This window comes from Tachypleus tridentatus, chromosome 10 (genome assembly GCF_004210375.1).
Source record: "Tachypleus tridentatus isolate NWPU-2018 chromosome 10, ASM421037v1, whole genome shotgun sequence".
In the NCBI taxonomy this organism is placed as follows: Eukaryota; Metazoa; Arthropoda; class Merostomata; order Xiphosura; family Limulidae; genus Tachypleus; species Tachypleus tridentatus.
In genome coordinates this window covers 101,047,844-101,065,651 of record NC_134834.1, presented here as the reverse complement: position 1 = coordinate 101,065,651, position 17,808 = coordinate 101,047,844, and the positions used below count along the sequence as shown (strand labels likewise).

Here is a 17,808-nt window from a genome sequence, read left to right as displayed (position 1 = left end):
TTAAAAATGGTGTGAAAATATCGATTCAGAACTAATTTGTTCATCGTGGACCTGGAACATCAATAAATATTTATTTCTAGACCAGATACAAGACTCAGTGTTGTCTGTAAGTGTGTAAAACTGGTATATAAATCGTCATTTGTAGTAACTTTTACTAATAACCATTATCATAAACAGTATTGTTTTTATATTTGTATATTAAAATATACTTGTATTAAAAAAGGAAATTGTATGTATTAATCTTGTTAGCAAATAAATTTAACACACATTAATATTTAATTAACTACTAAGCTCAAATTCAAAATTATGATTATATGAAATAGTAATGCATCAACATATGTAATATAATAAATGAGAAACTCATCTGAAATAAATTATAATATGCAACTAATAGCATGAAACTGAAGTATTAGTCTAATTCACTGAGCATGAAAACTTTTTTAACAATGCTTGGAAGGCTGAAAGAACATTGAGATAGCTTTGTGTGGGAAGATATTAATACCACATTGGAAAAAGTTCATATATTTGACAGTAACATTTATGAACTTCAATGTAAAAATACCTCTGACAGGCACATAATTCCATAAATGTCGACTTCTTGAAAAGTGTAAATCAGAAATATTATAACATTCAAAACTATAAGAAAATCTATATAATGGTAGCAAAATTATTCAGATGTTCTATTATATCTGAAATATACATTTACTCACTCTAAGAAATAAAATACGATGCATCTTGATTTGCTGGATAATATTTTCATCAAAAAGCAGTTCACAAAACACCAAAGGAGCTTTATCCTTTATATCCAATCGTTCTGCTTCAGTCATAATGTCCTTGTTGGCATTGTCAAGGGTTCCATTTTCTTTATGTTTCTACACACAGATGGTGAAAAATTGTACTATATGTTAGCAGTTTCCTCCTCTACCTTACCTTGGTGACAATTATATACTTAAAACAAAAATATTAGAGTTTTGAAAAGTTTCTATTTTACAATAACAAAAGCTCATTAAAATCATGAAAAAATAAGAAAATACCATTAAAAATATGATATGAATAGGGCTTCTTAAGACTTTACATGGTTACATAATTAAACATTACCTATAACTTCAAGACAAAAACTCCTAAATATTAGACTAACATATTACTCTAAGTTATTGTCACAACATATTTATTCGTAACCAAATCATCTAAATCAGAGAATTTTAAAGTACGACTGTAAAACTTTGGCCAATAAATTTATATAAAAGTCTTTAGAATAATACTACATCAACTTCATGTACATTAACTACTGTACCACAAAAAAATGGTGGGAACAACCAGTTTGGTACTAAATATTCAAAGTTAAGGAAATTTCTTACAGCTCAACAAATCTTTTTCATGAAGAAATATTACATTATTTGAAGCTCTGATAAACTTGATGGAAGCTTCAGGTTGTCTGATATTTTTTCTTTGTAACACACAGACCACAACTTAAGCTCTGATAATCTTGGTTTTGTAACAGACACACAATATAACCTGAAGCTTCCATTTACAAGATTATAAAAATTTGTACTTAAATATTTCTCTAAACCAAATTAAAAATCTTTCATTCCTTACAATTCAAAAGCATAAAAATAAAATTACTAAAACGCTAAGAGTTGTTTAAGTTATATATATCAATGTATTTATTTAAATGATTTCAGCAGGTCCAAGTCATCAGTGGCATTAGCAGTCATTAAAGTTTAACAATACTTCATGTATGTCATGTTGCTACACCAACAGTATACACATATTTTGATAAAAGATTCATGAAACATTGTAAATACTGACACAAAAAACGATTTAAAAAACAAAATACAAAATCAACTTAAACACGACTGACAACTTTAGTTCCACAAACTTAGTGACAATTTCTCTACTTAACATACAAACGAATGCTTATCAACATACACACAGATGTACTAAACAAGTTATTTAACAATAAATAAAAACATGCCAACTCAAAATATCCAGTAAACAAAAATACTGAAACAAAGGCACAAGCAGATACAGGAATGGAAAAGTTCCCAAAGTTAACTAGCCAGAAAAATTATTATTAGTTAACTAATTCCTTGCCTTCAATTGTATTTAAAATCAATACCCCCGCCACCAGAAAAAACTAAAATCTGTCTCGAGAGCCATTTATGGATTAAAGAAGAAAAGCAATAAGTCCAAAGTCATGCTAAGTGTGTAGAGCACTTAGTGAATGTACAATATACTATATTAATACTACTCTTTACTCTAAAACCAAGTCATGCTAAGTCTGTAGAGCACTTTGTGAATGTACAATATACTATATTAATACTACTCTTTACTCTAAAACCAAGTCATGCTAAGTGTGTAGAGCACTTTGTGAATGTACAATATACTATATTAATACTACTCTTTACTCTAAAACCAAGTCATGCTAAGTGTGTAGAGCACTTAGTGAATGTACAATATACTATATTAATACTACTCTTTAATCTAAAACCAAGTCATGCTAAGTGTGTAGAGCACTTAGTGAATGTACAATATACTATATTAATACTACTCTTTACTCTAAAACCAAGTCATGCTAAGTGTGTAGAACACTTTGTGAATGTACACTATACTATATTAATACAACTCTTTACTCTAAAACCAAGTCATGCTAAGTGTGTAGAGCACTTTGTGAATGTACAATATACTATATTAATACTACTCTTTACTCTAAAACCAAGTCATGCTAAGTCTGTAGAACACTTTGTGAATGTAAAATATACTATATTAATACTACTCTTTACTCTAAAACCAAGTCATGCTAAGTGTGTAGAGCACTTAGTGAATGTACAATATACTATATTAATACTACTCTTTAATCTAAAACCAAGTCATGCTAAGTGTGTAGAGCACTTAGTGAATGTACAATATACTATATTAATACAACTCTTTACTCTAAAACCAAGTCATGCTAAGTGTGTAGAGCACTTTGTGAAAGTACAATATACTATATTAATACAACTCTTTACTCTAAAACCAAGTCATGCTAAGTGTGTAGAGCACTTTGTGAATGTACAATAAACTATATTAATACTACCCTTTACTCTGAAACCAGGTAGAGGTATGTAAACTATGATCTAAAACTAGATGTACATCTGTACACTTTACCTCAGAACCAAGTAGAGGTGTGAACTATATAAAACTAGATGTACATCTGTACACTTTACCTCAGAACCAGGTACAAGTGTGTAAACTATGATCTAAAACTAGATGTACATCTGTACACTTTACCTTAAAACCAGGTAGAGGTGTGTAAACTATGATCTGAAACTAGATGTACATCTGTACACTTTACCTCAGAACCAGGTAGAGGTGTGTAAACTATGATCTGAAACTAGATGTACATCTGTACACTTTACCTCAGAACCAAGTAGAGGTGTGTAAACTATGATCTAAAACTAGATGTAGATCTGAACATTTTACCTCAGAACCAGGTAGAGGTGTGTAAACTATGATCTAAAACTAGATGTAGATCTGTACACTTTACCTCAGAACCAGGTAGAGGTGTGTAAACTATGATCTAAAACTAGATGTGTATCTGTACACTTTACCTCAGAACCAGGTAGAGGTATGTAAACTATATAGAACTAGATGTGTATCTGTACACTTTACCTCAGAACCAGGTAGAGGTATGTAAACTGTGATCTAAAATGAGATGTAGGTTTGAACATTAATTCTGAAAGTAGGTGGTCTAAATATATAGTTTTAAAAGTAAATGGCTGTAAATAAAAACAGGCAGAAATGTGTAAATTATCATCGAACACCAGGTGAAAGTTTGTATACTTTCATCTGAAACTACCAGATACTGAAACTACCAGATACTAAAACTATAAACTGTCAGTTTCATATATAATTTCTACAGAGACTTTTGTTCAGATTTTCTTATTATTGTTTTGTATATTTCTATTGCTTCACTTCATTTTCTTCTCAGTATATTTTTGAAGATTTAATCAATTTTTATGTCTTTGTTATCAAAATTCCATTTTAAATAAAACTTCACTTTCTAGATATCTTAACACTTACGTTTTAACTGTATGAATACCAATATAAAGAATTAACAGTAATTTTCTTAAAAATAGTAATAAATAAATACAAAATGTGCAGTCAATGCTATGCTTTGTACCATGGTGTATATTCAATATGATTGTCTAGTGGACAAATTACAAGTACCTATTTTCATTTCATCTGGTATTTCAAAGAGACAAATTGTTAGGAGGCTGAATACAATGAACTGTTGGCAAAAACATTTGGATTTCTGTACAGGGAATTAAACAGGGTTTGCTCAGAAAAGCAATTAATAAAATGACACTATATAACAAATATTCCCAAACCTTATTGTTATTATTAATATAAAACAAATGAATAAAAACCCATGTACAGAAAATCAGTTTTATATATTCCAGCTTCTCTCTAACAAAGCTTACTTGATGTAAAACTTCACATTTTTATGTAACTTTAAAGCTTTTTATGTTTCAAACTTGCTCTGTATGTTGAACAATGCAACATTCAATGTAGTTTTAAATTTATTAATATTTTATTCTTTTCAAATGAATACCAAATTGGAAATATTTAGAAATTCTTCTTAGGAAATATTTCAATGATACACTTATTAACACTATAACTAGTTTTCCTATGGTCAGGAGGTTAAAACACATATACACTGCTGGCCAACATCTTAAGAACAATGAATATATTAGCCTAAATACCAGATGGTCAAACGTTTAAGACCATACTGAAATGAAGCTTTAATCAATAAACACATAACGACATTTAGACATTTGTGTTCAAGCATCAGCAATGTCAACAACTCCCACTGACATCTCCTGTGTTACACTGGGTAAAAACATGGCAAAAGCTAAAAAGTTGACAGAGTTTGAACGTAGCAGAATTGTCGAGCTGCAAAAGCAAGGTCTTTCTCAATGTGCCATTGCTGGTGAGATTGGGCGTAGTAAAACTGCTGTTGCAAATTTCTTAAAAGACCCAGAGGGATACGGAACGAGAATTTCAAGTGGTTGGCCCAAGAAAATTTCGCCGGTGTTGAGCAGGGGGATTCGACGGGTTGTCCGGCAAGACGCCAGCAGATCGTCGAACCAGATTAAGGCCCTTACGGATGCATAATGCAGCTCAAGAACAATAAGACGGCACCTACGAGAGAAAGGCTTTAAAAACCGTAAACGTCTTCAAAGGCCACGCCTTCTTCCACACCAAGAAACAGCTCGGTTAAACTTTGCTGAGAAGCACCAAAGATGGGATGTAGAAAAGTGGAAGAATGTTTTGTTCTTTGATGTTAAAAAGTTTAACCTGGATGGTCCAGATGGCTTACAACGTTACTGGCATGATAAGGATAACCCACCGGAGACATTCACTACACGGCACAGTGTAGGAGGTTCCACCATGATCTGGGGTGCTTTCTCCTTCCATGGAACAATGGAACTTCAGGTTATACAGGGGCATCAAACAGCAGCTGGCTACAATGGCATGTTGGAGAGAGCATCCTTATTGACTGAAGGCCCTTGCTTGTGTGGAAATGATTGGATCTTTCAGCAGGACAACGCTGCAATCTATAATGCTCACAGGACAAAGGACTTTTTCATGGCAAATAACGTGATTCTTTTGGACCATCCAGCGTGTTTGCCCAAACTGAACCCCACTGAAAATGTTTGGGGGTGGATGATAAGGGAAGTCTATAGAAATGGACGTCAATTCTAAACAGTGCATGATCTTCGTGAAGCCATCTTCACCACTTTGAATAACATTCCAGCCAGCCTTCTGCATATGCTTATATTGACCATGTCAAAACAAATGTTTGAAGTTATTCACAATGATGACCATGAAACTCACTACTGAGACCTCTTGTTGGGCATTTCCTACCCTGTTTAGCACTTCTTTTTGGTGTGGTCTTTAACTTTTAACCAGTTAGTATTTAGGCTAATTCCATAGTGTTCGCATTTTCCCTATTAAATGCTCAAGAAGTTTTTTATATTTATTTTCCCTTTTGTTATTTTCATCTTTCAAAGCTCTACTCAAACAAGTGGTTGAACCTAACAATGCAAAATGCATATTTTATGTTCATTAGCCTTAAGATTTTGGCCAGCAGTGTATCATCACATTTACAGAATAATTTAATTTGTTAATTGAAAAATGCATATGTAAAAACCTAAAAATGTTTTGTTTTATATCCTTCACATGCAAAATCTTCTTTACAATCATAAATAGTACTAATCATGGTTTTATATATTTTTTATATACTGTTTTATGTTTTAAGAAAAATAATTGAAATTTAAGAACTTAGAAATGGTCATTACACACACACACACACAGTGTGTACAAAAATGAATGGTGGTGTTTTGTGAAATTGTCACTATGTTGCTATCACAATACTTATCATTATACGCATATCAACTTCTTTATACATCCACACAGTGTTGTTAAAAGATTGGTTTCAATGATGCAAGGTTCTGTCCTAGTGAGTATCATTTGAGAAAAGGTATCGCGCATTCGGTGGCGAGTTGAGCTGAAGACAGTGAAGTTGGTCCAAAAACAATTTACAAGGGAATACAAAAAAGATCCACCATATGAAAATATTGCATGAAGGTGGTTCAGGACTGTTTTTAGGGATTTAAATGTCAGATTCTATGCCCAATAGATCACAAGAAATGGGCCAATTGCACAGTCCCTAAGAAGTCCTGACCTCTATTTGTTTCTGTGAGGAGATACAAAGAACATTATGTACATCAAAAGTACTGCCAACTTGGCTCACTTATAACAAAGTGTAACTACAGCAACTGAAAGTGTTACACCACAGATTGTTGACCAAATATGAACAAACTGATTATCAATATAATGTGTACTGTGCTGTTAATGGTGAGCAAAATTGATCTTGTGTAATACCATTCTGAAAGAGACAAAACTGCATTTATTAAGTTTTGAATGGGCAAATAAAATAAACAAAAGTACAACACAATTTTTTTTACCACTATATTTACTAACTCCCACCATTCATTTGTACACAACCTGTATATATTATATACACACAAGTTCATATGTAGTGTACTGCAACTGAAATGAACTATTTTACAAAATACTGGTCCACAAAAACAAAGCTAAGACAGTTCACTTTGTAAAGGTCAGTTTTATAATACGTGATTCAATAACAGGAGTGCATATGCATAATTGTAACTTTTGTAATGTTAAGCGCTACAGAAATGTCAATAAAATAAAAATAAGTGTATATATAAACAATGTTATGAGGTTAAATGTAGCTACTTAGACTAAACATTTGTGATTTTGTGTCATATCCTGTAATTATTCTCAAACAAAAACTGTCATTTCTATTTCTTCATTTTTTGTTGCTTACCAGATTGGTCAATTTGACCAAACCCATAGAGGTACAACAGAGAAAAAGGAATGATAAAATTTCTAAAATGTTTGATAATTATTTGGAGGTTACAAAGTTTCATCACAAGAAATTTGAAAATGTTTTAATGCATATAAGTATTTTCAATCTTATAAACAAATTAACTTTGCATATTGGAGAGTCAACATTAAAAAAGAAAAAACTGCATTAGTAAATCATTACTTCAATAATAAAATCAGATATTTTGTATTTGAAAGCTTTGTAACATATGCTGATAATATGCAAAATATGTACACTGTAATAAAAGTTATAGTTTGAAAATTATAACACACAATGGTTACAAGGTCAGACTCTGTGATCAGTCTGTTACAAGAGAGTTAACGATTTTGTTAACAGGTAATAGGTAATCACTTGCACTTATGACAAGGTTTATGTAAATTTCTTCTTGAATAAGACAACTTCGTGAAACAGATAAATTGTACACACTTCAAATTCTGCTGGGATGTTATGAGACAAGGTTTAGGTGATACAATTCTATTAGTGAGACCACGGACTTTTATTGTCCAGAGTTGTTTATTTTCATCCCAGATAAAAGGTCTAAAATATATATTAAATTTGTCAATTTGTTTTTGTCTGTAACACTCGCAACATGAGACTGCACCATTCACCTTACTGTTTTGAGAATATACTTGTAAATTTATTTTCTTAGTGTGTGATTGTTTTCTTTTATGATGAAGAGGAAAAGTTGATGAACAAACCTCTCCAAAGTTAGGACAGAAGCCTCAAGTGTTTTTCACAAAATTCCAACACACCATTTTTTGATGGATCAGACAAAGCTAGTAAATGGATAAAAGACAAACAATACTGTAATACTTCTATCACATTTTGAATAATAAATAAACATGAAAATTTAAACCCAGAAATAAACCGATCACCATACCCTCACATATTCATAGAACATATCTACTCGTTCTTGTTGAGTTCTCTCCAAGTCATCGTTCAGCATGAGACCCTTGGCTGCAGATGTAAGAGACTCCATACGTTCAGCAACAGAATGTGCATCAGTATCGACACTCCAATCAGCATCTATACTGTGCTCCTGCACAATAATAACCATACATTTCTTAACTTCCCAATCCTTGTTAATGAACAAGTCGATAATATAGTTTTAATAAAAATAACTCAACATATTTGAAAGTTTACACTGGTCACATAATACTTGACATACCTAATAGTTTTATTAAAACAACCTCCCCTTGTTTCCTGAATTTCTTAATCAATTCATCATGTTTGTTTTTATTTAATTATAATGTTGCACTTTTTGCTACATAGTTTCAAGTTCACTAAAATAGGTTAATTATGATTTCAAGGTAAAATCCTTTGTTCTATGTCATTCATTTTTCCTAGCAGTTAAATTACTTGAGACATCTATTGCTCTCAGCTACAGAATTTATTCATCTTGATATATTAAAATGTATTCAAAACTGACTTAGTATTAAACTTGAGGTTTCGCAGATGTTCACTGCTTTTATTTCATTGGAATAAAATGGAGGGAAATCTCTTGTATTCAAATTTTATTCTGTTTTTTTTTATTTTTCGTAAGTGTGTTATGGCTAAAGAGTAATACACAACCACTATGATAAAACAATGTCCCAGCATTTAACAAAACTCCTATGAAAGGATGCTGTCCTGCTAAAGATATCTTGCAGTCACATGATTTATGTGGTCAAGACAACATATAATCACAGACAAATTTGGATACTTCTTACAGTCACATTATGTATAGAAACAAATACATCTATGTTGGGATATAGGAAAAGAAGGTTGGTAAACAACACAAGTACCCCAAAAAAACATACACATATCAAATCCTTTTGCTGTTTTGAAGCATAGGGATAACTGTGGAAATATTACTGTCATGATTATCTAGCCCCAAACTTTACCCCAATTATACCCTCAATCACCAAAATTAATATCAAAATATATTTCATAGATACTAATTTAGTTTAACGGTTCACTTCAAGTGAATTCAACACTGTTTGCAAAAGTAATTCCTTTTTCAAAAGGTATTAAATAAACTTAAATATTAAAGTTTTGTAGTTTGAACAAACTTTAGATTATTTCATAGTTAAATAAACTGGCTTAAATGTTAGTTTTGTAGTTTGAACAAACTTTAGATTATTTCATAGTTAAATAAACTGGCTTAAATGTTAAAGTTTTGTAGTTTGAACAAACTTTAGATTATTTCAGTTAAATAAACTGGCTTAAATATTAAAAGTTTTGTAGTTTGAACAAACTTTAGATTATTTCATAGTTAAATAAACTGGCTTAAATGTTAAAGTTTGGTAGTTTGAACAAACTTCAGATTATTTCATAGTTAAATAAACTGGCTTAAATGTTAAAGTTTTGTAGTTTGAACAAACTTTAGATTATTTCATAGTTAAATAAACTGGCTTAAATGTTAAAGTTTGGTAGTTTGAACAAACTTTAAATTATTTCATAGTTAAATAAACTGGCTTAAATGTTAAAGTTTGGTAGTTTGAACAAACTTTAGATTATTTCATAGTTAAATAAACTGGCTTAAATGTTAAAGTTTTGTAGTTTGAACAAACTTTAGATTATTTCAGTTAAATAAACTGGCTTAAATGTTAAAGTTTTGTAGTTTGAACAAACTTTAGATTATTTCATAGTTAAATAAACTGGCTTAAATGTTAAAGTTTTGTAGTTTGAACAAACTTTAGATTATTTCATAGTTAAATAAACTGGCTTAAATGTTAAAGTTTGGTAGTTTGAACAAACTTTAGATTATTTCATAGTTAAATAAACTGGCTTAAATGTTAGTTTTGTAGTTTGAACAAACTTTAGATTATTTCATAGTTAAATAAACTGGCTTAAATGTTAGTTTTGTAGTTTAAACAAACTTTAGATTATTTCATAGTTAAATAAACTGGCTTAAATGTTAAAGTTTGGTAGTTTGAACAAACTTTAGATTATTTCATAGTTAAATAAATTGGCTTAAATGTTAGTTTGGTAGTTTGAACAAACTTTAGATTATTTCATAGTTAAATAAACTGGCTTAAATGTTAAAGTTTGGTAGTTTGAACAAACTTTAGATTATTTCAGTTAAATAAACTGGCTTAAATGTTAAAGTTTGGTAGTTTGAACAAACTTTAGATTATTTCATAGTTAAATAAACTGGCTTAAATGTTAAAGTTTGGTAGTTTGAACAAACATTAGATTATTTCATAGTTAAATAAACTGGCTTAAATGTTAAAGTTTGGTAGCTTGAAAAAACTTTAGATTATTTCATAGTTAAATAAACTGGCTTAAATGTTAGTTTTGTAGTTTGAACAAACTTTAGATTATTTCATAGTTAAATAAACTGGCTTAAATGTTAAAGTTTGGTAGTTTGAACAAACTTTAGATTATTTCATAGTTAAATAAACTGGCTTAAATGTTAAAGTTTTGTAGTTTGAACAAACTTTAGATTATTTCAGTTAAATAAACTGGCTTAAATATTAAAGTTTTGTAGTTTGAACAAACTTTAGATTATTTCATAGTTAAATAAACTGGCTTAAATGTTAAAGTTTGGTAGTTTGAACAAACTTTAGATTATTTCATAGTTAAATAAACTGGCTTAAATGTTAGTTTTGTAGTTTGAACAAACTTTAGATTATTTCATAGTTAAATAAACTGGCTTAAATGTTAAAGTTTTGTAGTTTGAACAAACTTTAGATTATTTCAGTTAAATAAACTGGCTTAAATATTAAAGTTTTGTAGTTTGAACAAACTTTAGATTATTTCATAGTTAAATAAACTGGCCTAAATGTTAAAGTTTGGTAGTTTGAACAAACTTTAGATTATTTCATAGTTAAATAAACTGGCTTAAATGTTAAAGTTTTGTAGTTTGAACAAACTTTAGATTATTTCATAGTTAAATAAACTGGCTTAAATGTTAAAGTTTTGTAGTTTGAACAAACTTTAGATTATTTCATAGTTAAATAAACTGGCTTAAATGTTAAAGTTTGGTAGTTTGAACAAACTTTAGATTATTTCATAGTTAAATAAACTGGCTTAAATGTTAAAGTTTGGTAGTTTGAAGAAACTTTAGATTATTTCATAGTTAAATAAACTGGCTTAAATGTTAAAGTTTTGTAGTTTGAACAAACTTTAGATTATTTCAGTTAAATAAACTGGCTTAAATGTTAGTTTTGTAGTTTGAAAAAACTTTAGATTATTTCATAGTTAAATAAACTGGCTTAAATGTTAAAGTTTGGTAGTTTGAACAAACTTTAGATTATTTCATAGTTAAATAAACTGGCTTAAATGTTAAAGTTTGGTAGTTTGAACAAACTTTAGATTATTTCATAGTTAAATAAACTGGCTTAAATGTTAAAGTTTGGTAGTTTGAACAAACTTTAGATTATTTCATAGTTAAATAAATTGGCTTAAATGTTAGTTTTGTAGTTTGAACAAACTTTAGATTATTTCATAGTTAAATAAACTGGCTTAAATGTTAAAGTTTTGTAGTTTGAACAAACTTTAGATTATTTCATAGTTAAATAAACTGGCTTAAATGTTAAAGTTTGGTAGTTTGAACAAACTTTAGATTATTTCATAGTTAAATAAATTGGCTTAAATGTTAGTTTTGTAGTTTGAACAAACTTTAGATTATTTCATAGTTAAATAAACTGGCTTAAATGTTAAAGTTTGGTAGTTTGAACAAACTTTAGATTATTTCATAGTTAAATAAACTGGCTTAAATGTTAAAGTTTGGTAGTTTGAACAAACTTTAGATTATTTCATAGTTAAATAAATTGGCTTAAATGTTAGTTTTGTAGTTTGAACAAACTTTAGATCATTTCATAGTTAAATAAACTGGCTTAAATGTTAGTTTTGTAGTTTGAACAAACTTTAGATTATTTCATAGTTAAATAAACTGGCTTAAATGTTAAAGTTTTGTAGTTTGAACAAACTTTAGATTATTTCATAGTTAAATAAACTGGCTTAAATGTTAAAGTTTGGTAGTTTGAACAAACTTTAGATTATTTCATAGTTAAATAAATTGGCTTAAATGTTAGTTTTGTAGTTTGAACAAACTTTAGATTATTTCATAGTTAAATAAACTGGCTTAAATGTTAGTTTTGTAGTTTGAACAAACTTTAGATTATTTCATAGTTAAATAAACTGGCTTAAATGTTAGTTTTGTAGTTTAAACAAACTTTAGATTATTTCATAGTTAAATAAACTGGCTTAAATGTTAAAGTTTGGTAGTTTGAACAAACTTTAGATTATTTCATAGTTAAATAAATTGGCTTAAATGTTAGTTTGGTAGTTTGAACAAACTTTAGATTATTTCATAGTTAAATAAACTGGCTTAAATGTTAAAGTTTGGTAGTTTGAACAAACTTTAGATTATTTCAGTTAAATAAACTGGCTTAAATGTTAAAGTTTGGTAGTTTGAACAAACTTTAGATTATTTCATAGTTAAATAAACTGGCTTAAATGTTAAAGTTTGGTAGTTTGAACAAACATTAGATTATTTCATAGTTAAATAAACTGGCTTAAATGTTAAAGTTTGGTAGCTTGAAAAACTTTAGATTATTTCATAGTTAAATAAACTGGCTTAAATGTTAGTTTTGTAGTTTGAACAAACTTTAGATTATTTCATAGTTAAATAAACTGGCTTAAATGTTAAAGTTTGGTAGTTTGAACAAACTTTAGATTATTTCATAGTTAAATAAACTGGCTTAAATGTTAAAGTTTTGTAGTTTGAACAAACTTTAGATTATTTCAGTTAAATAAACTGGCTTAAATATTAAAGTTTTGTAGTTTGAACAAACTTTAGATTATTTCATAGTTAAATAAACTGGCTTAAATGTTAAAGTTTGGTAGTTTGAACAAACTTTAGATTATTTCATAGTTAAATAAACTGGCTTAAATGTTAGTTTTGTAGTTTGAACAAACTTTAGATTATTTCATAGTTAAATAAACTGGCTTAAATGTTAAAGTTTTGTAGTTTGAACAAACTTTAGATTATTTCAGTTAAATAAACTGGCTTAAATATTAAAGTTTTGTAGTTTGAACAAACTTTAGATTATTTCATAGTTAAATAAACTGGCCTAAATGTTAAAGTTTGGTAGTTTGAACAAACTTTAGATTATTTCATAGTTAAATAAACTGGCTTAAATGTTAAAGTTTTGTAGTTTGAACAAACTTTAGATTATTTCATAGTTAAATAAACTGGCTTAAATGTTAAAGTTTGGTAGTTTGAACAAACTTTAGATTATTTCATAGTTAAATAAATTGGCTTAAATGTTAGTTTTGTAGTTTGAACAAACTTTAGATTATTTCATAGTTAAATAAACTGGCTTAAATGTTAAAGTTTTGTAGTTTGAACAAACTTTAGATTATTTCATAGTTAAATAAACTGGCTTAAATGTTAAAGTTTGGTAGTTTGAACAAACTTTAGATTATTTCATAGTTAAATAAATTGGCTTAAATGTTAGTTTTGTAGTTTGAACAAACTTTAGATTATTTCATAGTTAAATAAACTGGCTTAAATGTTAAAGTTTGGTAGTTTGAACAAACTTTAGATTATTTCATAGTTAAATAAACTGGCTTAAATGTTAAAGTTTGGTAGTTTGAACAAACTTTAGATTATTTCATAGTTAAATAAATTGGCTTAAATGTTAGTTTTGTAGTTTGAACAAACTTTAGATCATTTCATAGTTAAATAAACTGGCTTAAATGTTAGTTTTGTAGTTTGAACAAACTTTAGATTATTTCATAGTTAAATAAACTGGCTTAAATGTTAAAGTTTTGTAGTTTGAACAAACTTTAGATTATTTCATAGTTAAATAAACTGGCTTAAATGTTAAAGTTTGGTAGTTTGAACAAACTTTAGATTATTTCATAGTTAAATAAATTGGCTTAAATGTTAGTTTTGTAGTTTGAACAAACTTTAGATTATTTCATAGTTAAATAAACTGGCTTAAATGTTAAAGTTTGGTAGTTTGAACAAACTTTAGATTATTTCATAGTTAAATAAACTGGCTTAAATGTTAAAGTTTGGTAGTTTGAACAAACTTTAGATTATTTCATAGTTAAATAAATTGGCTTAAATGTTAGTTTTGTAGTTTGAACAAACTTTAGATCATTTCATAGTTAAATAAACTGGCTTAAATGTTAGTTTTGTAGTTCGAACAAACTTTAGATTATTTCATAGTTAAATAAACTGGCTTAAATGTTAAAGTTTGGTAGTTTGAACAAACTTTAGATTATTTCATAGTTAAATAAACTGGCTTAAATGTTAAAGTTTGGTAGTTTGAACAAACTTTAGATTATTTCATAGTTAAATAAACTGGCTTAAATGTTAAAGTTTGGTAGTTTGAACAAACTTTAGATTATTTCAGTAAAATAAACTGGCTTAAATGTTAAAGTTTGGTAGTTTGAACAAACTTTAGATTATTTCATAGTTAAATAAACTGGCTTAAATATTAAAGTTTTGTAGTTTGAACAAACTTTAGATTATTTCATAGTTAAATAAACTGGCTTAAATGTTAAAGTTTTGTAGTTTGAACAAACTTTAGATTATTTCATAGTTAAATAAACTGGCTTAAATGTTAAAGTTTTGTAGTTTGAACAAACTTTAGATTATTTCATAGTTAAATAGTCAGCAATGAAGGCATGCTAACATTAATTAAGACTTATAATGTTAGTATACATGTGATGAATGCAAAACTGTAATCTTAATACCAGTAACTGTTAAAACTTCTTAACAGATAAAAACTGTGGTTTTTTAATCATATATTTCCAATCTTCATCTGAAAACGAATGAAAATATAAGGAGAACAAAGCCTCAAACTATTATTTCTAATTGATATAATTATTATTAACAACCATGCCCACCTTTTAAAACTTTAATTACATAAAATTTGAAGATTTTTATGTCAGCTTAGCTTTTAACTGCGAGAAATACTTACCCTATACTGATTAATTCTGAATGCTCTTTTTACTGTTATAATAGCTTCCAAGCTACGACAATTACAGTAAACAATCATATCAGAACAAAGTTATCAGTTTAATAATGTGTAACTTAAAGTTTTCACACGGTAGTACTATATTCATTGAAAATACAAACATAAATTAGTATCAAATCACTTACTATTTGGTTTTCAATTATATCTGGATCAGAATCATGTTGAGGACTGTCTCCATCTTCTCCATTTTCTTGGTTCTTACCAGATTTTTCTTCTTTTGATTTTCTTTTGTTTTTCTTACCAGATTTAACTGATGATGATCCACTTGTTACCATACTCTAATATTAATTATTACATATGTACATAACAAACACTTCAAACTCAAACTGTATGACATCTTTAACACTTGTGCTACAGTCAACATATTCTGTGCATAAGGTTTTTGTGCATTACATTTAAAATTTAATTGCACTTCTTTATCATCATGGGATACAAATAATTTTAGCATAAAAATGTTCTGAATAATTCAAGTGTCAATAATATCTAAGTTTTAAGTTCTTAATTTGTAAAGTAATATTAAAAAAAGAATTTGAAATTTCCTTGTTATGAGAATTGATTTTATCTCTGTAGGTATCACCTCTTCTCTAATTTATTTACCACTCATACAAGAAGAAAGAACATTTAACACAAAGTGCATCATCATTTCTGTCTTTGTGGAAGGCTTTAATGACTAAAATTTGCAGTAGAACGAGTACAAAAATGTTCAGACAAATAAAACAAAGTAACTGAACTTCACTTTTTCATATCATTAATCAAATAAACCCTTACAAAAATGGATGTGTCTGAGATGCACATTAGGTATATCATGCTTTGAGCTTAAAAAAGGCAATAATGCAGCAGAAACTACATGACACACTGAAGGTGTTTATGGTGCAGAGTCTCTCAATGAAAGAAAACGTTGAAGGTGTTTTCAGAAGTTCAGATCAGATGACTACAGTTTAAGTGATGTGACACATTCAGATTGTCCTGTTGAGTTTAATGATAACTTGCTGCTGGCTGCACTTGATGAACATTGTGCTGTAACAGTTGAAGAACACTTCTCTGCACTCTTGTGAATATAACTCACCATTTTTGAATAGGTTAGTGACTGGAGACGAAAAATGGATATTTTATAAAAATGTTAAGTGTTGCAGACAATGGCTCAGTGCAGGTAAACTGGCTGAAGCACAGCCCAAAATAGACCTCCATCCTAGGAAAGTCTTGTTAAGCATTTAATCCATGATGACAAGATTTGACAACAAATATAAAATTGTTGGTGGGATATTGTTGGTGGAATCACACTTTGAGTTGCTGCCACTCAGTGTAACAATTACAGACTTATATTGTCAACAGTTAGTGAGTTTAAAGGTTGCACTGAAAGAAAAGAGGAGTGTTCAATGGTAAAGGTGTTGTGTTACACCAGAATAATGCATGGCCACATACAGCTAGGATCACATCTGCAAATATTGAAGAACTAGACTGGGAAAAACTTCCACATCCTCCTTATTCTTCAGACTTTGCTCCATCTAATTATCATATATTCCAAAGTTTGAAGAACTATCTTGACAGAAAAGAACTTGGAACACATGAAAATGTTAAAACTACCCTCTGCATTCTTTTCCTCTAAACCCAAGGGATTTTATATAAGTGACATTCAGAAGCTTGTGAATTGGTGGCAGGAAGTAATTGATAATAATGGAACTTACATTATTGATTAAATAACATTAAAAGGTTTTCAAATCCTTTTTCTTTTTTCTGGACCTAAAATCAGACATTACTTAAGGGATGACCTGATAATATTGTTTTCTCTCAGACAAGGCAATGTAACAGCCTTCAATTTTCAGTTTCAGAGCCATCAAATATAAAATCACATCCCTTTTGCAACATTCTTCTTCAGAAATTGCCAACAGTTCTTTCCAATGTGTAATACTATGTTATCTATAACCACTGGAGAGCCAAGGTTTTATCTATCAAATGACATATTATACTGTTTTCAATATAGAGAATTATAATTCAATATAGTTATAAAGTCATAAAAATTGGGATAGTTATGGGACATTGTGTGCATTATGCATTACGAAATTAAAATAAAAACTATAATAATGCAATAATACTCTTTGTATAAAAAAGTTAGTGTCATAAACAGTTGACAGTGAAAGAAAAAGACGACCCAGGTAATAACTTTTTTCTTATTTTTCATGTGCATTTTTACTTATTATAAAAGCACCTAAAATGCAAAAATTACAAACTTTTTAAAAATAAGATTAGGTAACAAAGAATAACCATTTTTCCTGAGGTATGGTGACAAGAATCTTGTTTAAGTAACTTGATAATGTTAGTTCCACATGTGACATATTTTATGTGTGAATATTAGTTAGACACAGTTCAAAA

The 17,808-nt window shown here is 28.7% G+C and overlaps 1 protein-coding gene across 4 annotated transcripts in view; it reads right to left on the bottom strand.

Moving 5' to 3' along the window:
- Window positions 1–17,808, bottom strand: part of LOC143229964 (eukaryotic translation initiation factor 5-like) — an 80,722-nt gene that overhangs the window by 30,508 nt on the left and 32,406 nt on the right. For all 4 annotated transcript variants that reach the window (XM_076462859.1, XM_076462856.1, XM_076462858.1 and 1 more), the window contains 3 exons: window positions 15,564–15,716; window positions 8,337–8,495; window positions 711–872 (listed from right to left, as the gene is read on the bottom strand). In XM_076462859.1, coding sequence (XP_076318974.1) covers window positions 711–872; window positions 8,337–8,495; window positions 15,564–15,716 — 474 coding nt within the window. The remainder of the gene's footprint in view (window positions 1–710; window positions 873–8,336; window positions 8,496–15,563; window positions 15,717–17,808) is intronic.